The sequence below is a fragment of the Mytilus galloprovincialis genome, chromosome 6 (genome assembly GCF_965363235.1).
Source record: "Mytilus galloprovincialis chromosome 6, xbMytGall1.hap1.1, whole genome shotgun sequence".
NCBI classification, from domain to species: Eukaryota; Metazoa; Mollusca; class Bivalvia; order Mytilida; family Mytilidae; genus Mytilus; species Mytilus galloprovincialis.
The window spans coordinates 82,089,743-82,113,066 of NC_134843.1; the positions used below are offsets into that span (position 1 = coordinate 82,089,743).

At 31.2% G+C, this 23,324-nt stretch overlaps 1 protein-coding gene across 1 annotated transcript; it reads left to right on the plus strand.

Moving 5' to 3' along the window:
• The first annotated feature begins 2,240 nt into the window (after positions 1-2,240).
• Positions 2,241-21,423, plus strand: LOC143078355 (uncharacterized). Its single transcript, XM_076253241.1, has 13 exons — positions 2,241-2,377; positions 5,093-5,176; positions 5,991-6,074; positions 6,951-7,034; positions 7,972-8,070; positions 8,876-8,968; positions 10,572-10,874; positions 13,559-13,674; positions 16,005-16,114; positions 16,763-16,839; positions 17,928-18,044; positions 19,517-20,098; positions 21,044-21,423. Exons 6-13 carry the CDS (start codon positions 8,920-8,922, stop codon positions 21,082-21,084), a joined length of 1,395 nt encoding a protein of 464 aa, XP_076109356.1. The 5' UTR covers positions 2,241-2,377; positions 5,093-5,176; positions 5,991-6,074; positions 6,951-7,034; positions 7,972-8,070; positions 8,876-8,919; the 3' UTR covers positions 21,085-21,423.
• Positions 21,424-23,324: the final 1,901 nt, after the last annotated feature.

Below are 23,324 nucleotides of genomic sequence, written 5' to 3' on the forward strand. Positions count from 1 at the left end.
TATGCCTCGTTGATTTAATTGAAAGTTCACGGTCAAAGCCACCGTTTTAAGTTAACTTTCAAGTTTACGAGTCATTGACCAATTAAAACAATACACATTTGGTGAACACATTTCAAATTTCCCACCTAAAATAATAACATCACAGATACATCGATACAGTTTGAAGAACAATACATAGAACAATAATCTTAAATAGTAATTCTAAAGCTGCAAATCAGTAGAATAAAACATATGTACATATAACATTGTTGGATTGATTTGTTGTTTTTATTGTTGTACATGAAAAGTAGCAAATACGATAGTAATTTCGGTTTGTGTATTATTTATTACTCATAATCATCTGGGGAACCTGGTTTACTTTGTTTACTGTCTTATTTTGTAGACATTGGCGTCAGCGATATGTCACTAAGTTTGCGCTTGGTGTCACAAGGACGACGAGTGTTCTGATTTGGTGACATCTTAGGTTGAAGACACTCACGTAGTTTGACACGAATTGTTTGGGCCCCTAAAATTGTGATGTGAACTCCACTAGCATATGTTTTTTCATAAAGTGCCTTAACCACGTTGCCATTTTTTGTTAAGATATTGTCTACATCAATATAGGTCAGCACTTCATCTTTGAGACACAATTTTTCCAAAAATTTATTAACATGTGTAGCTGTTTCATTGACTGTGTGATTACGATTACTGTAACCTTTTCTCGGAATAATACCACACACACCAATATCCGCATACGGAAATGCTTGTTTAACTTTAACAATAGCCTGTGTTGCATAAACATTCACCTGATCACTGTCGGGCTTGTTTTTACTCAAGTCATTAGTATCTAAGCTTATGTTGACCTTGTCTACATTTGAGCCATTGCTTTTCACACGATGATTTTCAAAAGCCGCACCCAAACACTGATCTTTTTGGTCTAGAGTGGCACCATTTATAGAGGCATTGATCAAATTGTCCTCAAATTTACCAACTCTCAAACAATTTGATGCTCCTAACATTACATTTGTTCCCTTTGATTTGGTGTGGTATGTGTTAGATGTTTGTAGATGGTTTGTTGCCACTTGTAATGGGTCGACGGACTGACTTTCATTTTTGTCGTTTTCTTCAGCTTCTCTACCTTCGAGAATTTCGCCATCATAATCTCCATAAGACTTAATCATAGTATGGTGTTTAAAGTCAGCGCAATCATTACGGACATGACCGCTTTTTTTGCAGAAGGATCATTTGGATTCGTTAAGACAGTCTCGTGCAAAATGCCCAATTTCTGAACAGTTATAGCAGCGCTTACTATGATCTGGTTTGTCTTTGCAAGCATAGGAAGGGTGGTTTCTTTGTTTACAATGAATACATTCTGTTCGACCATTGTCGGCAAACATTCAGACATCATATCTACCAAATGTTGTTTTGTTTGGTATTGTCGGAGCACAATTAATGATTTGAATATATCCTGAACCATTTTCTATATTTTTTCCTCGAATATATCCCCGCTTTACTGAACCCGGGACGACTTTGCAATACTGAAGCATTTGTGTAGCGAGATAGCAGTCATTTAGTTCACAAGGAAGGTCTTTGATTGATATGTTTGTTCTTGTGTTGTCTACCTCAATAAATTTGACGCTTCTGTTTTTTATTGTTAGATCACACTGTACTAACCTTTCTTTGGCATCTATGTCACTTAAAGTTACAACACAGTTTTTTTTTCGGTCAATTGGATGGATTTAACACTCTCTAATTCTATTTGTTGTTTTAAAGTTCTTTTATTATTTTATCGTGTGTTATCCCCTTAAAGCCACGAATATAGAAATGAACCGAAAGTGTTCTTTGTATATTGGCCATTTTGAAAAACTGGTGAGTTGAGTTCAGATGTCACACAGATAAAATGTCAATAGAATTTCACTATTTCCTGACTAAAAAAGTCTATAAACACAGGAAACACATAGCTAAATCCTTTATGCATACGAAAGTCCAAACACAATTTGGCTCCAAGAATGTTTTACAACAGAAAATCGAAGATTTATCGGAGCTCAAAAATACACGCACTCTACAAGCAAGGGACATAACACCTCCATTATTGTTTTTAATATATATTAACTGTTGGTTTCCCTGTTGGGATTGTTTTGCACTAGAAATTTAGGGGCCTTTTATAGTTGATATTCGGTGTGAATAAAAGGTCCATGTTGAAGGCCGTACTTCGATCTATATTTGTTAACATTTACAAATTGTGACTTGAATTGAGAGTGAACGTCTCATTTACTCTCATAATAAATTTTCTTATTTATATTTACAGATGAGATTCGAGCAAAGAAGTATTTAAAACCACGGCATGGTAACAATTTTCCAGAAAAGCAAACATGGGATAATACGTTAGTAGAAGAAGGTAATCAATTAATCAATTAATGACAAAGCAAGTTTAAAAACATATTTTTGCATAGTGCTTATTTTGTCATCTTTAACTGCCAAGATTGTAAAGTATGTAGGAAAAATCTGATGATTTTATTTGTAAATGATCTTTCCAAGATTTTAGTTTTATATGTTAGATAAACTGTAATATAGCAGCAGTATCTATCTGCAAAGCGTGTTCATCAAATATTGAATTCATGAATAAAAGAAGACTGCAGCCATGCATCAATGGGACATCAATATGTACTATTTTTGTAGAGCCTGCAACATCAACGGCAAAACAAATTTATCTAATAATTTCCTAACATCACTTTGTAAAACCTTCATGGAATTTTGTGATCAAAAGGCAGTTTCAAGAGCAAAATTTCAAAAATATTTTTTTCATTTTTCAATATTTTACTACTAAAAGATCAGGATTAAATTGTCTCGTCTGTTAAAGAAGTTGCTGAGTGCTAGCCACAGAGATACCAATCTGTTGGTTTAAACATTTATCAGAAAAGATTTTCCTAGCATGAACATCATTTCATGGATCAAGGAAAATGTTATTCTATAAAGTTCATTTATCAAATACAATGAGGAATATACTAGTTTTGTGGTTCATTGGTAAGTTTTTGTGGTTTTGGTCTCTTTTCCAAATGCTTTCTCCAAAAGCTTTACTATATGTTGTTTATAGAATGGTCGTAAGTTGTACACGTCTGTATTTTTAAGTCTGTCCTGTATTTCGAGAAGACAAGTTGAGTACATGCTATGGTAGAGAAGACACTACCCAGACACAGCTTTTTACACCAATAAATACCTACAAAGATAAATCGCATTTCAGGTATTGCATATAAATTGAAAATTGTTTTTTATTGCCCTCCCCATCCCTCCTGAAATTCGCTAGATGAAGGGGACATTCAGTGGTGTGACCCTGGAAATCCTTCCTTCCATCTTTCTTTCCGTTCTGTTTTAATTTCCCACTTGTAACTTAAATTGTTCTCATCCAAATTTTGTGAAACTCCCACGCAACTCAAACATTCAGACACAGATTGAATTTGGAAAGTATATCAACTACCATTCTAGAGTTATGCCCTTTAACGACTATAAAAATTGCAAATCTTTTATTTGCGGACTCAAACTGTCGTTTTCCTCATCCAACGTTTATGGAACTCTTTAACAATGTTAAGAACTCATAGACAGAGTTTGAATATGTGCAGTGGATTAAATACTTAGCAGTTTATGAGTATTTTTTTTCATTTGTCTTCTACAAATTTTATCTAAACTGCAACACAATGCCAAGAGCCAACATTTGGGCGGTCAGTTACTTGCTGTTTTAGGTTTGTTAGATATAAGAAGATGTGGTAGGAGTGCCATTGAGATAACTCTGCATCAGATTTATAATTTTGATAAAGTAAATCATTTATGTCAAAAGTTTGCCTTCAACAGACAGTCTTGGCTCAACGGAACAGGAAGCTATAAATGGCCTTAAAATGAGCAGAGTAAATATTCAAACAGAAAAGCCAACTGTCTAATCTTATAAAAATTGAGAAAAAATATCAACTTCATAATAAAACGACAACCACAGAACAGCAGGTTCTTGCCTTAAGACAAGTACAAACAGATGAATGCCCCTTTACAACATCGAAAACTGCAATGTTTTTCGTTTCCACACCATAAATTAAGTGTGTCTTTACATACAAGTGTTTGCACCAGTCCTAAGTCAGGAATCTGATGTACAGTAGTTGTTGTCTGTTTAGGTAGTTCATACGTGTGTCTCGTTTCTCGTTTTTATATGGATTAGACCGTTGGTTTTCCCGATTTGAATGGTTTTACATTAGTAATTTTTGGGGCCCTTGATAGCTTGCTGTTTGGTGTGAGCCAAGGGTATGTGTTGAAGGCTGTACCTTGACCTATAATGGTCAACTATTATAAATTCTTATTTGGATGGAGAGTTGTCTCATTGGCACTCATACCACATCTTCCTATATCTAAGTATTATAAAACTCATATTTAATGATAAGACCGTTAACTTGCAGACAGAATTAAAATTTTGGCAGTGAGTCACTCATTGTTATAGGGTTATAAATGTTGATTGGATGGCTAACATTGCGACGTTCATTATTCTTATTAACCTTTGATATTGTAAAGTGAACACAAGAATGATTATAGAAAGTCTTCTACAGATTAGCCATCTTTAATTCTTAATATTTAAAAAATGCAATCTTTGATCCGGATCAGGCAATTTTTTAAAAATCTTTTTCTTTGAAACATCAAGGATAAAGGTCTTTGTAATCATAAATTAAGGATTTAAAGACTCTTTATAAATATAACTTGTTTGGAATCCAATCATGCTGACATATTTATTGTTTTATTGTCCAATGCTATTTGCAATTCAACGTATTTAAAGAATTTTTATTTAAAAGAGGTTTCAACGTTTCATTTAGTGTGCTATTTAACAAAATCGCAAGCTGTTCAATAGAGTATTGTACTTGTTAACATTTTGTTGACTATACAATTTTCATCTCTCATCAAAGACATATTTGAATATTTATTGCAAAAGGTAATAATTTGTAGTCTATTTTATGGTCAATGTTCTCAATCCACACACTAAATCACATTAACCAAATCAAACAGTTTCAATTCTCGTGAAGGAAGACGAGTTGTTTTCTCTCAGTTCTTTATAACCAGGGTATTTTATCTTTCTTCTTGACAGATGTTGATAATAGTTTGACTAATCCTGTTTGTGCTGAAATACCACATGTGATAGATAAAACAAAGTCCGGAAGAAACATCAAAGGTATGAAGATTAGTGTGTATAGTCTTTGACACTTTATTCTTCATCGCATCCATATGCTATTTCAAATACTTTAAATTGGTTATTTACTCCTATATTTGTCCTGTGAAGTCATATATAAAACTGAAAACTATCAACCAGTACTTTTCATGTCAATTCGTCATAATTTCTTAATTATAGAAGTGAGGTGCTTTGTTTATCAAATCAATTTTTTGTTAAGGAATTTTGGTAAAATATAGACAAAGGACACAAAAAAGACATTCACAGGTATTCTGTAAATGTTTTTAAATATCTGGGTCTCTAAAATTTTGAGAAGAAATGCTTAAAAATAAGGGATGAATGAATTATTTGCAGACGTCTTATAAAACTGTAGGTCTGAATGGCAAACATGCTGACTTTAATGACACATGATTACCGGTTTATTTTGTTGCAGCTGATCACAATAAAGAAAACTAAGAGACGTTTTATTTAGAAGTAAATTAAACACTGACATGTTGTGTGCTTTTGACTTTTGAAAATACAAGCAGTTTGAATGAAAAACATTCATTTATTTCAAATAGCTTTAAAATTTTGCTACCGCTGAAGTTTTAAATTCTTATCAACGAATCTTGAGGTGATATCTGAACTTATACTACAAAAGGTTATAATCTCAATAATTTCTCATTCTACTATATGGTCAATGTCATGAAACCACATAGTTGAATCTCATAAATGAAAAGCTTCAACTCAAAGAAGAGTATTCCTTATAAAGGAGGAATGCAAGTTTTCTTACAATTCTATATAACCATTGTATTTTATCTTTCTACTTTTTTGACAGATGTTGGTGATAGTTTGACCGATCCTGTTGCTGATGACGCACCACATGGGAAAGAAGAAACACACGATGGAAGAAACAGAAAAGGTATATTATACCCCTCACAATGAATAGCAGTGTATATGGTTCTTGACACAGTAATTTTTTTGTCTAGATGCAATCTGAATACTCATAAATAGCGATTTACTCATATATTTCTCCAACGAAGTCATATCTGGTAAATATCAAAAAGAAACGTCTTAGAAATAAAGAATAGATCATTTGCAGACGTTTTAAAACACTGAAGGTTTGAAAGACAAGAATGTTCACATGAATGACAAATAATAACCTGTTTTTTGTTGCAGATAATCACAATAAAGAAAAGTGAGAGAATTTTACTTAAGAAAAAGATTAAACATTGACATGATGTGTGCTTTTGATTTTTAAAATCACAAGCAGTTTGATTAAAAAACATTCATTTATTTCAAATCGTATTAAAATGTGGTTACCGCTGAAGTTTTTAAATCTCATCAACGAATTTTGAAGTGATATCTGAACTTATACTACGGTTATTGTTTTAAGAATTACTCATTCTACTTTATGTTCAGTGTCATGAAACCACATACTTGAATCTCATAAATGAAAAGCTTCAACTCAAAGAAGAATATTTCTCTTAAAGGAAGAATACAAGTTTTCTTACAATTCTATATAACCATTGTATTGTACCTTGATCGCTTTTTTGTGCATTTTCCATTTGATCTTTTTTGTGATAATTTTCCATATTATGCTACTCGCTTGAGATGGAAAAATTATCGCTAGATACTAAAGATGCTCGTAGCTTTGCTAATAAATTTGACATGAAATTGACAACGTCGTCATAGGTAAAATAGCGATAAACAGATTATCATTGGTCATTTCAACTCGATTGCTTTTCAATCTCGTTGAGAAGATCAACGATAATCTATAATTCTACCTTTTTGACAGATGTTGATAATAGTTTAACCATTCATGTTGCTGGTGACGTGCCCCATAGGAAGGAAGAAACAAATGATGGAAGAAACAGAAAAGGTAAGTCATACCCTCATTATGAAGAGCATGCATATAGTGTACATAGACTTTGAAACAGTAGTTTTCATATCCAAATGCTATCTATGATACTTGAAATTGAATAGTTAATCCTGCAGGTGTCCAACAAAGTCAATGTGACAAATTTCATAGAGTACTGTTCAGTTCTGCTGTATGAGCTGCTTTGTTTACCAATGAAATTTTTCCAGCAACTAAATGAAAAACAATAATAAAAGTGTAAATAAATCTGTTACACAACTGTCCCAGGTTATTGGATGGTTGGGAACGCGCAAATATATAACTTTGCAACATTCTTAATGTGCCTGTCGCATTTCAGGAACCTATAGTTCAGTGATTTTCGGTATTGCATGTCAGTCGAATTTATTTTTCATGTATTGTATTGTTACAAATACAGCCGTTGGATTTTTGAATTAAAATTTTCATATTTTTTCATATTGAGGCCTATCTATCCGACTATATGAAGTGGGTTTTCTCATTGTTGAAGGTCGTATGCTTGCCTATAATTGCTTTCATTGACTGCATTTGAACTAGGATGGATAATTGTCTCATACCACATCTCCTTAATGTCTTGTAGTGTGTAGGTCATTTGATTTTTTGTCATTTTTCGTTATTGTTTTATGTGAAGTGACTCGTTATTTATTTTATAATTCGTATAAGTAAATCTAGGGGAAAATATGTTTTGCAAATAAGAATACTTAAATTATATGATTCCAGTAGAAGTAAATTTTCATCATCAAATTAAAAATATGTTTTAAAAAATCAGTAGAATTATATTCTTGATTATTTGATATGCTTGAAGATTTCAAATTGTAAAACTCTCCGAAAAAATATCATAGATAGAAAGGTATAAATCTATAAAATTTTTAACTTTTCGTATGACTATTTCTTTGTTATGATATACTTCGAATTGCTTTTACAGATGGATGTTTTGTAAGATTGATTGGAGTCATTTATTTACTTCTGTATGTACTAAGCTATCAGAAAAAATTGTTTGGAAAATGTACAAAGAGCTGTAAAGGTATGAATCTTGTTTAAGTCTGGCGTACTAAATTATAATCCTGGTACCTTTGATAACTATTAAAATTCCAAATAATAATGTGTATTTATTCAAAATGTTTCTAATTATTTGTTCTTAATTGAAAACATATTCTAGCCTTCCAAATTAGGGCTATTTCATAAAAACATACTTGAGACCCAGGAAAGGCACTTTGAAATCTGTACTATTGGTAAGTGTCAAGTAAAGTGGAAATTTTATTGAAATTCAAAATGATCCTCTATAGATGGGAACATCATTATGAAAGTGCCTTCCTGGGTAACGTGTATGTTTAAATATCCCTTTCTCAACGCGATATGTGGACATAAAAACAACGGGCGTCCTTCTGTATGGTTATGTTAGCACTTTAACGTATAAAAATCTTGACAGATGTTTATAAAACTTATATAGGTTTATATCAGCAATGTCTTGGACAAGTTCCTATGTTTTTCTAGTCTGTAATACAACAATTTAGTTGAATATTTTCTTATGAAAGAATCTTTACTGCACACTCATCTATACATTGTTTATCTCTTATTGAGAAATCACACAGGTATATGAAATAATTCATTGGGGCTGTAATTTCTAATGATTCTACCATGGGTTCTTTCTTAAAGCTTAATTTCAACCACAAGCTGTTGCTTATTTTCATGGATCCTTAATAATGGTTAGTTTATGTTTTACTTGTAGTAACGCTCAAAGAGTCGATCTTAAAAACTTTCAACAAATATGTGATCATAATTAGTAAAGCTGGCAATACATTACATCATCAGCACTCTTGTTTTTACAGGAGTACAAAAAAATAAAGGAATAGCTGTCATATGTTTTTCACTGATGATAGGATTTGGAGGTGGTGCTTCATCTTCGAACGGTGTCTGTTCAGGTAACAGCTATTAATTAAATAAATTAGCGTTGTCATCGGTTAACCGGTTAACCGGTCGAACGACCGAATACCGAATACCAAAAACGCTAACCGGTTAACCGGACTTTTTTCCAATTTTGATAGATTTGATATAAATTTGTATTGAAATCATTAAAAAGTTAGTTTTTATTTAGAAATTGTCGTCGTGGTAATTAATTTGACATATCAATTGTCCAGTTTATTGATTGCTTTTGTTTATCCCAAAAAACATAGAATTAATTAGAACTTGTCTCTCAGCTCAGGGCAGGATCTTAAAGAAACATAGTTAGTATACATATTTTTTTAACAGTGACTTTAAATCAGTAATGCGATTAAATTTAACGATTTACTTCATTATTTCGTTTTTTTATCTAATATTATGTAAACCTACATCTAAATGTCTAACTTCCGTCGTGCAAGGCTTAGTCTTACTTGAAACAAAATGCTAACTCAAAAATTGACACTGATACGACATCTTATATATATGTGTGTGTGTAGGGTACTATTGAAAATGCTTTCAAACACCAACTTAAACTACCGGTTAACCGGTTAATCAGTTGAACGATTGTCCGAGTAACCGGTTAGGCAAAACTGTACGATTTGACAACACTAAAATAAATAGAACATTTACACTATTATGAGTCAGTTTCACGAAAAAAAAAAACGATTAAGATTGATCGTAAGTCATAAACAATTCAGTATACTTTATCATTTTGAGTCTGTCTTTCTAAGTAGTTATAACATGGTCATCGAAGTACAAAATGTAGCAAGGAAGTGCTGAATTGTCTAAGTTAGATTAAGAAATTTTTTTATTTGTTTTTAACTCACTGTGACTTTTTTATAAATCCTCTGAAACTACTTGGCCAAATTTAATAAAACTTGACAACAATTAGCTTTCAAGTATTTAGTAAAATGTGAATGATCACCCCACCTGCCAGTTCAAGCAATTAGGCTGAAATGTCTAAAACAAAATAACATAGGAGTTATATTAATTTTTCGTTTATCATCTTGCAATCTGCTATAATAAAACAAATCTGTTAGAGGCATCCTTTTAAGGATGTATATTCACATCAAAACTGTTTGAGGACTTCTCATATGAGATTTATATTTCCCCTATTAAAATCATGAATTTTACAAATTCTTATCATTATTGCCTAATATCTTGAAAACTGTAATCATGGTAATAACTAGAGAGAACTTTTTAATCAAAAATGATTAAAAGACAAGATCTACAAATAGCTCTAATGGCCAAATTCGTCAGTCTATCCTTTGTGGCGTTATTGCTCTTTAATGACATTTTCCCCAATATTCTATGTGGTTTTTCTATTATCTTATAACTATCATTGATAGACAGATAGATACCTGAATAGCAAACGATATCAGTTTATTTTGACCTTGACCTCATTTTATGGTTCATTGGTAAAGTTCAGTTTTTGTGTTTTGGTTTGTTTTAAAAATACTGTAAGCATCGGGTCTTATTTATTTGGTGTGTTGAATGAATGAACATGTCGGTCTTGCCTTGATGTAATTTTCATGGAAAAGATTTCTTAACTTTAAATATATGATTTTATGTATTTTGTTTAAGTTTCAAGTCATTTAGAAGGGATTCCATCTGAATCATTAGAAGTTGGAAAAGATATGAAACTGATTTGCAGACACAATTGTAGTAAAGGTACACCTAGATGGGACCAAGATAAGCCGAGAGGTAGAGAGCTCACCTATAACGGAAATGTTCTTACACCAAATAAACAAAAAATAGAGTTGGAAATAATCGAGAATGAATACAACATCATTTTTCTGAATGCCACATTTGCAGATATCAATTCCACGTATACCTGTCATTATGGTTTTGATTGGACACATATCAGCCCAATTAATTATTATAAAGGTATATATTGATATATAGGAAAACCTGTTTATTATACTTTTGTATTGTCTTCATATGAGATATATTCTAACCGTTGTTAGTTATAGAAGTGTTTGAGTAGATAATGTTTCAGGAGAGATGACTGTTAACTTTATATTTTTTCCGACGTAGTCGGTATAGTTTCGGTTTGTGCCCTTTGAACTTAAGGACGCTTAACTATGGCAACAGAATACGCATGCTCGAAAATCCTTTCTTTGATTGGACAAAATGCTGTCATGGTGGGTGATTTGGTTGTGTTTGAAAAAACCTCTCGTTAACTATATCGTGATAGAAAGCAAGTGAAAAACTATAAATATTTGAACTAGATCTTACAAAGATTTATATTTTTATTAAAATAATTGTTTCTCCAATAGCTCTTTGCATCCGTGACAGCTGTTCATTCGGGACAATTATATAATTTTTAATGTAAACTTTGTTCATGTACGAACGTACATGACTTTTAGAACGCACCTTCGCATATGAGATTTCCGCGGGGTTTTGGTGAATGTAAACAGAAAGATAAGAGGACCGAGAATACTGAACACAAACAGAGAAAACGTTATTTAAATGGTATTTTTGTGCTTCTGAAGGTTATCGAAATGATAGTTTTGAACATATACTCAAATTTAAATATGTCGGATATATTTTTTAAAAATAGTTCTTGTTAAACTTAAGATGACATTGTAGTTAAGGTAGTTAATTTTATGATCAAATCAGTGAACAAAGAATATGAAAATATGAAATAAAAACCATTGAATTCATGATAATACAATTTGTTATTATATTCAATTAAACCCTACGTTAAATATAATTATGGTAAAATAATATACTTTCAAATTTGAAGAGACTTCCAATTTAGTCAAGAATATGACAGTTGTTTTCCATTCGTTTGATGTGTCTTAGTATTTCGTTTACCATTTGATAAGGGACTTTCAAGCATAAAGAAGGCATGGAAAAAATATCAACAGATTGTATAGAACTAAATCTTTACTAGAACTAACCAAAATGAGTTTTTATAAGAACTTCTAATTAATAATATAACGGTTTTGTTTCGCTGGCCACCGAAAAGTTTGTAAGTTACTGTCATTCAATTTATTTATGATAGAAAGGCATATCTGCATGCCAGCTTTTTAAAATCCCTGAATGGGTAAAAAAAAAAGTTTCACAGCATTTTTGTGTGCATGTTTGTTTATTTGTACTGAAGAAATAGTGTCATATCTCTTCTTTTTTCTTATTTAAAATTTTGTTGATATGTTTATGATTTTATGGTACCATAATATTCTTTAAAAGCAGACTTCATTGGTTTCATTTAAATTCATATTTTAATAATCACATTAAGCTCATAACAATAAAAATTTCTCATGAACAATTTAAGAGTAACATGCTTGCTTGAATGTTTTGATTTGTTTTGATTTGTTCATCATTTGAAAAACACAGAGACGTTTCTGTTGTTCTTGGTATTAGTTTTGATCTTGGAATGACGATGGATGAAAAAGTTAAACAGGTCTTGCATGCTTTGAAATGTCATCCAGGCCAACATGTTCATTTTTGCATTTTCTATGGCAGACTTTCCAACATATTCTTTTAGTTATGTTTGCCAACACACCACTAAATTTAACCTTGTTTTCCTCTTAAGCAAGGATTAATATTGAGAGACCAATTAAAAATCAATTAAAGGTAGGGTAAGAAAATTTTATCAATAATTCGTTCACTATGATCACAAATTTTGCACCCAGATAGATAAGGTTATATTTACTAGTTAAGAACACGATTTGAATTTACGTGTTTGCAATGCTTTCGTTAGTCACGAGTGAAAATATGCACAATCACAACAGGGAATGGTTTTGATTGACAAGTAATTAATGGTCACTATCCTCTCTCTTGATAAAAGTTTAAAATTGAGAACCAAAATATGATTTGTATTGACGTTCACAAAATCATGTTCCATGGATTTTTCACAAGCAATTGAAACAATGGATTATAATCATGCAGTGCACGGCATCATAAAGATTGCCAGGAATGTATAGACGTCAAGAATAGCTTTATTTTCATCCCTTGACGTTTTGTCCTAGGGGGAAATTACTGTACTAATTTCAATTGCTCTGGAATTTTAACTAAAAGTATTTTCTTTTTCTGATGGATCAGTGATATTGCCTAAATATCCAATTGATGTATTGATCTTGTTATTTTTTATGTACATGATGTGTTAGTTTGTGTCAGCACATAATGCCCTTTTTCTTTTGTTTTCCATTTACTTTGTTTTGGGGAACTTGAGGGGCGTATTTATAATCCTTAAACTTTTCTGACTGCACACTGAATAGAAATACTGTAACCTCACTTATACTATTCCAATAGTACTTTATGTTTGCATCAGTGTAAAAATCTCAACCATGTATACTTTTTAATTTTTTTTATAACCACCAATTGACTTTTCCTACCCCCTATGTAAGTAGGCAAGTAATACTATTGCAAGCATTTTTTGTGTTTCATGGAACTAAAAGTAAAACGTATTCAAAAAAAAATTGTTTTCGTATTTTCAATCCTTCCTACAGATGATTCAATCAGTAAACAATCAGTCTATGAGGACAAATGTATAACAAGTAACTAGTGTGTTCCATGTAACTTACATCAAAACTTCAAACATAAGATTTTTTTTCTATTTTCAGTTCTTCCTACAGATGCATCAATTAATAAACAATCAGTCTATGAGAGCAATGTTTTGAATGGTACTTTAGAGTTTAGAGAGGTTTATCCTTTGCCAGAGTGTGTTCGTTACTGTGATGTAAGTATATCAATATGATGAATATTTTAACATACATGTCATTTCTTAAGTAGTCAATGTGAGTCTTTTATGACAATTACAGAACCAGTCCTCTCCATATTAGGGACCATTTATAGAAAAAACAATTTACAAGGATAGCTACTTTTCCGTCAAAGTTTTTTTACGACCACAAAAACATTTAGCGCTGTAGATTGGTATCCGTCGTCGTCGTCATCGTCGTCAGCGTCGTCCAAAGACACTTAGTTTCCGGACAATAACTCTAGTTTAAGTGAATGGGGCTTTATGAAATTGACTCAAGGTATGAAACCACAAAAGGAAGGTTGAGATTGATTTTGGGGGTTATAGTCTCAGCAATTGAGGAACAAGAGACCCAAAAGCGATAAAAATAAGTATTTTTTCTAGTTACCAGACAATAAATTGTGTGTAAGTGAATGGATCTTTCTGAAATTGATTTTATATTAGTTTAAGTTAAGGTCAAAAGGGTCCAACATTTAATTTTGTTTGATTTTAACAAAAATTGAATTATTGGGGTTCTTTGAAATGCTGAATCTAAACATGTATTTAGATTTTTTATTATGGGCCCTGTTTTCAAGTTGGTCCAAATTTGGGTCCAAAATTTAATTTTTGTATGTTTGATTGCAACAATAATTGAATGTATCGGGTTCTTTGATATACTAATTTCTAACCATGTATTTAGATATATGATTTTTGGGCCCTGTTATCAAATATGCCGGATTAAACTGTGTCTTCAGATTTGAAATTATTTATCCTGTTTTTATATTAGTCTACATTAAGGTTGAAAGGGTCCAACATTTAATTTTGTATAATATTTACAAAAATTGAGTTCTTTATGTTCTTTGAAATGCTAAATCTAAACATGTATTTAGATTTTTTATTATGGGCCCTGTTTTCAAGTTGGTCCAAATTGGGGTCCAAAATTTATAATTCCAACAAAATTGAATGTATGGGGTTCTTTGATATGCTAAATCTAACCATGTCTTTAGATTTTTGATTTTTGGCCCTGTTATTAAATTGGTCCACATTGAGGTTAAAAGGGTCTAAAATTAAACATTGTTTGATTCCATCAAATATTAAATTCTTATGATTCTTTTATATGCTGAATCAATCCATGTATTTAGATTTTGAAAATTGGACCATTATACCTAAATTTAAAGTTTTGAACTTCATTAGACCACATTTGTTATGTGTCAGAATCCTATGCTTTGTAAAATATTTAACAAAATTCAAAATTAAGCTTGAACGTTGTACCCAATTGTTCAGAGTTCGACATCTGCGGGCGTATCAAGCTATGCCCTGCGGTTCCCATGAAATAGCCGATAATGCAGAAAGTGCTGCTTAAACACTAAAAATTCAATGAAGATAAAAAATTCTATGACACACATTTTTTCGATGGACTTCCTTTTGCCACTTGATTTGAAAAGTATTGATTGACTAGTTAAGTCATATATGTTGATCTGTACTATGATTGATTGTCACTTAAATTTCCAAATTCATAAATAGTTATCAAAGGTACCAGAATTATAATTTAGAACGCCTGACGCGCGTTTCGTCTACATAAGACGCATCAGTGACGCTCATTTCAAAATATTTATAAAGCCAAACAAGTACAAAGTTGAAGAGCATTGAGGCTTCAAAATTCCAAAAAGTTGTGCCAAATACGGCTAAGGTAATCTATGCCTGGAATAAGAAAATTCTTAGTTAAATAACGCCAATGGTATAATTAATATCTCCCCTTCTCTATCGGTCCAAATTAAACAAAAACAAAAAAGAAAGAAAGTAGATGTGGTATGATTGTCAAAAAGAGACCTCTCAGCAAAAGATCAAATTACACAGGACTTAACATTTATAGGTCACGGTATGGCCTTTCAACAATGAGTAAAAGCCATACGTATGTATATAATAGGTTAAACAAGGCACCGACATGACAAATGGCTTTGTGGAACAATTTGATATCTCGTTTTTGCATTCAAAGGGCCTAACATTTTTAGGGCAGATCTTCTTTCTGTAAATAGTGTATATCTGAAATCAAATTTTACAATAATATATTTACTCTCAGTGCATATCAGTATAACCCTACATACCTTTTTATACTGGTTAGCATACCTTTCAATGCCAACTTATACCAGTATTTAACCAACTCGTACATTTACGAAATCATACTTATACAGACTTTTATCCAATCATAAAGGAACATACAATTTGGCTAATTTGTATATCTGCATGATTACCAAAAGTTATTATAGATTGAAAACAATCCGTGTGCTCTTTCGTGGGAAATACCTGCCTCACAGTTATGTTTTGCTTTCCAGGATAAAAGACAAAAGAAAATACCTATATGTAAAACATGCAAGATATGGAAAAGACACTTTTATAAAGTTAAATTGATTTTCAACATAGCTTTGAATAATACAATCTGCAGGTAAGAAAATAACAAATGTAAGAAAACCTGGTTTCATATAGTCCTTATTCTTTTAAGTTATGGTAAAAACTGCGTACAAGTGATAAACTGTAAAACGAAGATTAGAAGATTTGGGAATTTAGGTCAGGAGTTTATACCGCAGATCAGAAGTTTTTCTTTTGATAGTTTATTGTCACAAAATGTATTTTTCTGATGTAAAAAGTGTTGTTTTAGTATATTTTTTCTCCAGTCTTTCATCAATGTCATATCAATGGTTTTACTCAATGAATTTAGTTAAAATATTTGAATGATTTTAAAAGAATTTGTTTCTGGTTTAGTTTTCATTACTGATTGTTGACTGCTCATGAATTTTGCACTTAATTTTTGTATTCCCTTTGAATACAAAGAGAGAATTAAATTATACAATGTTATAGTGTTTTATTCATACTTTCATCTTTATTATTTGTACTCTCTGTCATTGACGAAGAGTCTGCTGTGTAGATGTTTTCGAGGGGGGCGGGGTCTTACAAATTGACCCTAGTTCTGATAATGAACCATTTAACAATTTGTTTACTTTCCAAATTGAAAGAAAAAGAAATAAAAAGTGTGGCGGGAAAATAATAATGTTGTTTTTGTTCAATCAAATCATCTGTCTTTTATTTTTTTCAGGGAAGAAAATGTTTCAGTAAGATGTGCTGTTGGCAGAGATAACTTTACGTATGACTTTTCTAAATTGCCAAAAAGAAGTGAGTATGAGTAAATCAAGGATTTAAAAGCCCTCAAAATCTCCATCCGTCTGTAAATAAACCCATGTTGATACGCTTGTTTCAAAATAAAGGTGGCAAAATAAAATGACAATCATTTTATCTTGAGCATTTTTATTGGGAAGGGATCTTCTGACCTTTATCTAAAATTTATTTTACTCATGGTTTATAGTCTTTCTTGTAATCTCCTATTACTATAAACAAAAGTCGACTATATCTTGTGGATTAGATGATTGTAATGTTTACAAGTACTACCGGGAGTGTTCATTCGAACGTGACCTAATTTCAAGGTTCATTGGTTTACATTAAGTTTTCTTAGAATTTCTACGCAATATATATAAGTTAACTTTATTGTGTATTTGGAATGATTGGTTGGTGATTATTTTTGACAAACAGGGTAAACTTGATCTTGACTTCTTTAAATGAACATTGATGTTTTAAAAGTTTCCTTCAAACTCCGAAGTAAGACCTGGACACTAAAGACTATCAACAATAAATTCCACAAACAGCGGTAAACATTGGTAGACATTTTAGCATGTAATTTCTTGTTTCAAAAAAGAAGTGATTTGTACTAACTGTGCATTTTTTATTGTTACACTTGTCCAATCCCTTTTCCTTACTATGTCTTAGTTGCAAGTTAATTTATGCACATGCATGTTACCAAAGTGTACATTTCATGGATGTAATCTCTCAAGGACTGATTTTGTATCTTTGATGTATCTTATAGAATATATAAAACTTTCTTAATTGTTGTCCATTGTACATTATAGTTTGTAAGTGAAAATTTGGTAACAAGTTATATACATGGTACTAATTGATCATGGTTTAGTTTCTAATCTATTTATTTCAATAAGGCTTCTGATATGATATTTACTTTCAGTTAGTTTTAAAAGTCATATTAATTTGGTCATTTAACATCACTCTTTTACTAGAGTATCTTTGCTCTCAAAACAAAGGAGGGGTTGCTTAGTTCAAAAGTAAGCTTTAAGTTAATTTGCCTGTTTCAACAGTTATTGGGGTTCTTAAAGTTCCAAAATCAATATCAAATATATGTTTTTTTCTTGTTTCAGAGAAATACAACAAAGAAACAACAGGAATTTGTATAGGCGTTAGTATTGGTGTACTAGTAGGATTGTCAGTACTTGGAATACTATATAAGCGTGGTGCTTTCAGGAGATGTCGGAGAGGTAACAATTATGTCAGCATACATTTATTGCCATTTCCCTGTGAAAACTGTAATTCTGAACATAGTAAATAATACAAAAGCATGCGATTTTGGGTTTTCTAAATTTAGGGCACAAAAATCAAAATGTGATTGTTTTCTTATGTGCCCATTCTGTAAGTTTTTCTACAGTCCAGATTTATTGACTTCAAAACTATGATATAGCTTATATATGTTAAATTTTGTGATACGTTCAAATTACCGGAAGTGATTTGGGATAGTTCAATAATATTTGGTATGCAAATATATTTGCATTGGCATATCACATTTTAATGGAATTATTTAACAATGTATAGATGGTTTTGTTGGTTTTGCATAGAAAGTAAATCCATACTTGATTTCCATATATTCAGTTCACTTTTAAAATTAAATACAGCAAAGATATATCTCTGGAACAGGGACCTTAAAGTGAACAACAAACAGTACCTTTAAATGTTTGCCTCGAAAAGAAGTAGGATACCAGGAGGTATATTTTGTACATTATAAAACATATTCATATTCTTGTAATTGGTACAAAAGTAAGATGATTGCGAATAAAACTAAGCTTATCTTGGTAAGGCTATTTTTCCTTTATGTTCCTGTCAACATTTTTTATACCTGTTTTTAAAGTGAAATATTCGTTACAAATTTGCAGATGACACCTATTTCTTATTTTCAACTTAACTGTACTTTGGCTTCCAATTTAGTTGTAATTAGAAATTTGAGTTATATCTTGTATATAGTTGTTCGTTATTGCCATTTTAATAGGTCAACACCTCTTTTTCACAGGATGATTTCACTTTTTGTATGTATTGGATATTACTTATTTCATTAAGCCAATAGGCCCAAAGATATGATGCGAGATATCCGACTATATTTAGCAATGTTTAATTTTCTCATTCGTATACTTTCTCTGATGGAAACCAGGTCGTATGTACATGTACTACCATTGACTTATTTTGAGTGTTTCTTTGAAACTGGTGTCTGATGTCTTACATAACTAATTTTGGCCATTCAGAGAATAAAAATAATGTAAAGCACGGTAAAATAAACTTTATATTTGTTTGTCCTCTTTTACTTTAGTTGATTTTTTACATTATAACAAAAATGAGGGGATTTATGAAAAATTAAGTTTTAACAGTAGTATAATTGTTCTATAATTGTATGTTTTACGTGACTACTTATATTTTTAATCGTAGGTAGTAAAATTTCTAGAATTAAGCTGATCTTGTGCCAATCATTGTTGAAATAATTTACATAGGTTTTTATTGAACATTTATTTTAATTTTCTTTCTTGACAAATTTTAACATAACGTGGAAATGATAATGTGTAGAATATAATTTAATAAAATCACTGTCTTTGATTCGGAAGAAAAACATGTTCTTCAAAAGATTTCATGTCTGTGACTGGTCAGTGTTAAAATGAAGCTAATTTATTGCAATATGACTCTTTTTCAGATGGCGTTTATCACCAAAATGAAACTGATCAATTACCTTATTGTGTAAATGACTCTCAAAATAACAGTCAAGAAGAACATACTTTACTCTCAGAAGAGACCTTAAATATGAGTGGAACAAGTGATACAAACGAACAAAGATCTGAACAATGTTGTTTGGTTATTGAAACAAGTGGAGAAACTAAAAATGACAATAGAGAAACTTTAAATCAAACCATGCATGAACAACATGAGATGCATTCAGATTGCTTGACAAATTCTGACCCAGTTGAAGAAAATACAATCACAAGGCCAGTTGTAAAGAATGAAGGTACACCTGTTCAGTCCGGTCACAATGCTGTTAATAGATGTGAAGAATGTAATGACACAGGCCAGATGCCCAAATCACCCGGTGATGTTACTTTACCGGAACATTATGCTAAAAGAAAGTTAGAAGACCAATATACAATGGCAAATGGTAGTGAATTGAATTATGCAAAGTCGAAAAGGGACAATTCATTGGGGAACACAAATGTGAAAGCCAGTAAACAAATGTCTACATCTGATGTACCACATTTACATGAAGAATCTTCATTTTCGGGAGGTAATATACTGTATATGTTAATATATATGTAAACATTTACCTAGGAATTAAAACCATAATCTATCATCAAATTTTTTGTAATTTTTGGGTCTGGGTTTGTTTGACATTTCAGTTTATATTTGGCAGTTAAGTCATTGCTACAGTGAATAAACCCATCATAGATACCATGATTGAAAGTTTGTATTTGCACTAGACACGCGTTTCGTCTAAAAAAGACTCCTCTGTGATGCTCGAATGAAAAAAGGTAAAAAGGCCAAATGAAGTACGAAGTTGAAGAGCATTGATCGAGGATTTTTGCTTCAATTTGTTAATATAAAAAAGAAGATGTGGTATGATTGCCAATGAGATAACTGTACACAAGAGACGGAAATGACACAGACATTAACAACTATAGGTCACCATCCAGCATTCAACAATAAGCAAAGCCCATACCGCATAGTCAGCTATAAAAGGGCTCGAAATGACAATGTAAAACAATTCAAACGAGAAAACTAAGGCCTAATTTATGTAAAAATAAACGAAAAACAAATATGTAGCACATAAACAAACGACAACCACTGAATTACAGGCTCCTGACTACAAATAAAAATAGCTACCCTCCTTATAAAACACGAAGTTAAATGTTGATCTTACATAGCATTTAACTGTACATAACAACGGCTTGTATATATAATCCAAAGTTATATTCTGTAAAAATCGAAATTAATATGTAATTGTTATTCAACATCAAATATAAACTGATACATTTTAAAATTAAATGCTTGACTACAAATTTATCGTTTCTTTTAACTGCATTGCCGGAAAAACTTATAAGCAAGGATCGAAGCTCATAAACGCAGCAGACAAAACTATAAACATCAATAACGGTTAAAGAAAGAGTCATACCCTTTATAGGTCAACAGAAAAAATAAAACAAAGGTTAATTACTATTGTTTCATTTTGTAGATTTGGCCGGGATAGATAAAAGAAATGTAGAAGAAGAATGAGAGATTAGGGTAAAGCATTTTCAAGAACCTGTCTTGCCAGCATGACTCTTTGCAATACATGTACCAAACTTTATATTACAAATAAATTATTTCAATGAGACAGATTTGCATGTGGATGAGATGATCCTATCAGTAGATTCTTTGCTTTTATTATCTCACTTTACGGACAAACATATTTTTTTCTCTAAATATTATGAATCAATGTGGATAAAAATTATTTTTTAGTGTCTAAAGCTGTTTTAAAGTCTTAGCTTGAATAACATGAAAAACCAGACTAGCTAAGAAATGATTAAAAAGTCGACCTGGAATTAAATACATATTTGAAATTTTTGTGATAAGGCAGCAACCATTTGATTTTCTGGGGTGGGGGGGGTGGGGGCTATGGTTTTTTTTTCTGGACAAATTTTTCTATTTTTTCGCGACAAGTCGAAAACAATTTTTTTCTGTCAATTTTAGCATTACATATAGTGGCAGCTGAGGGTGAAACAAACAATTTTTTTTCTCAGAATCAAAAACAAATTATTTTTTTCTCCAAAAACTGGAAACAAACTTTTTTTTCCAAAAAAAAAACCATTGCCTTATAATATCTATTTTTTTTGGTATGAAAACATCTTTTTTGTAATTTCGTTAGATTAAATTATTATACTTTACCTTGGTCCAGTCCGTTTACACTATTAACATTATTGGTTGTATTTCGGGAACCAATTCAGTTCAGTATGACAATCATTTGTATTTTTAGTTCAGGGATTAAAACAATTATGCACACTTTATGAAATATATAACATAACTAGATTCAGTCCCCTTCATTTGAAATGACCTGTTGATTGTGCAATTTTTAAGAAGAAGTGATTATTAGCAATATTCAAACTGATTTATCAAATACCAAATATTTTAGTTTGATCAAACCAAATTGTTGATTTAGCAATTAAAGGGTAGATAATTCACAAGTAAAACTGTTATAGAGGAATGATATAGAAATTTTCAATTTTTACTTGCAGCAAGAAAACAAGGTCGGTGAAACAATTTTTTCTTTTCTTTTCCTGTTTTATATCCAAATTTGGTCAATTATTTACTTGTATATAACTTATAGCTTGAATTATAGCACGGTGACCCAATTTTGTTATCTGTATTCTGTTTTAAAAAAGCATAGAAAAATAAAACTTTATTTTGGAAAAGTATATAAAATGTTACACCTTAAAACTATCTATGTTTTGCATTGTAATTCAGTAAGAATGTATGTGATGCATTGCAGAATAATGTTTCCCTGTACTTTATATGAGATTTAAATATAAAATCTTCTCCATAATTGGTTGCAATGTATGACAATATCATTTTATATCTGCATGTTGCCTCTTAAGATTATTTCTGAAACTGCATGCCTTCTTAAATATACAGATATCATTTAATTAGTGTGGTGATGTTGCATACAGAGGGATATTCTATTATGTCTAATACAATTAACTTGACTCTTCACACTTTAGGATGGATTGGTTTATTCTGTATTTTCATTCCATTTTTGTTTTTAGACTTTTTAAGATAAAATCAAGACAGTGTTTTTTCTTTTATTTTAAAGAATATTCCCCTAGTTTCTGGAATTGAAAAAGGTGAGTTTGTCTTTCTTTTTGAAAATCTGTTTTGTTATGGCAGAGCAAGGGGTCTTTTAACTTTTAGGTTTAAATCACAATATCAAATGTCATACAATAACTCGAGGATGATTACCTCATTCTTTTCAAAACTCTACAGTAAAGAGCAAAGGTAAGCAATGTGTTTTCCTTCTTTTGAAAGGGAGTTATGGGACTTAATTAATCAGATTGCAAGCAACATTTCACATGTCACAAACAAGCCAGGGAAATGATAGTATTGCCTATTGAAATCTTACAAGAAAGAAATGTTCTAAATGTTAAAAACTTTAATACATGAAATGTTATAAATTCCCAAAATATTTCCTAAAAAAATGAATATATCTCGCAAGATCTGAAAACCAGTCTCCTGACTTGAATATTCAATGACCAAGGGTTATGATTCGAGAAGGCCTATAGACTACTTGGATGGGGAAGATGCCTGACTTGTTGATTCATCCTATTTCGTTGTACATAAAGCTGGTTGCTTATCTTAATGGAATCAAATCCTTAATTAAAAGGGGGATAATGTGAAGTTTGTAATTGTCCATAACAAAAAAAAAAGTTTTTTTTATATGCTGTTATTCTTTTTAAAAAGGATTATGATTTACATTGAGGCTT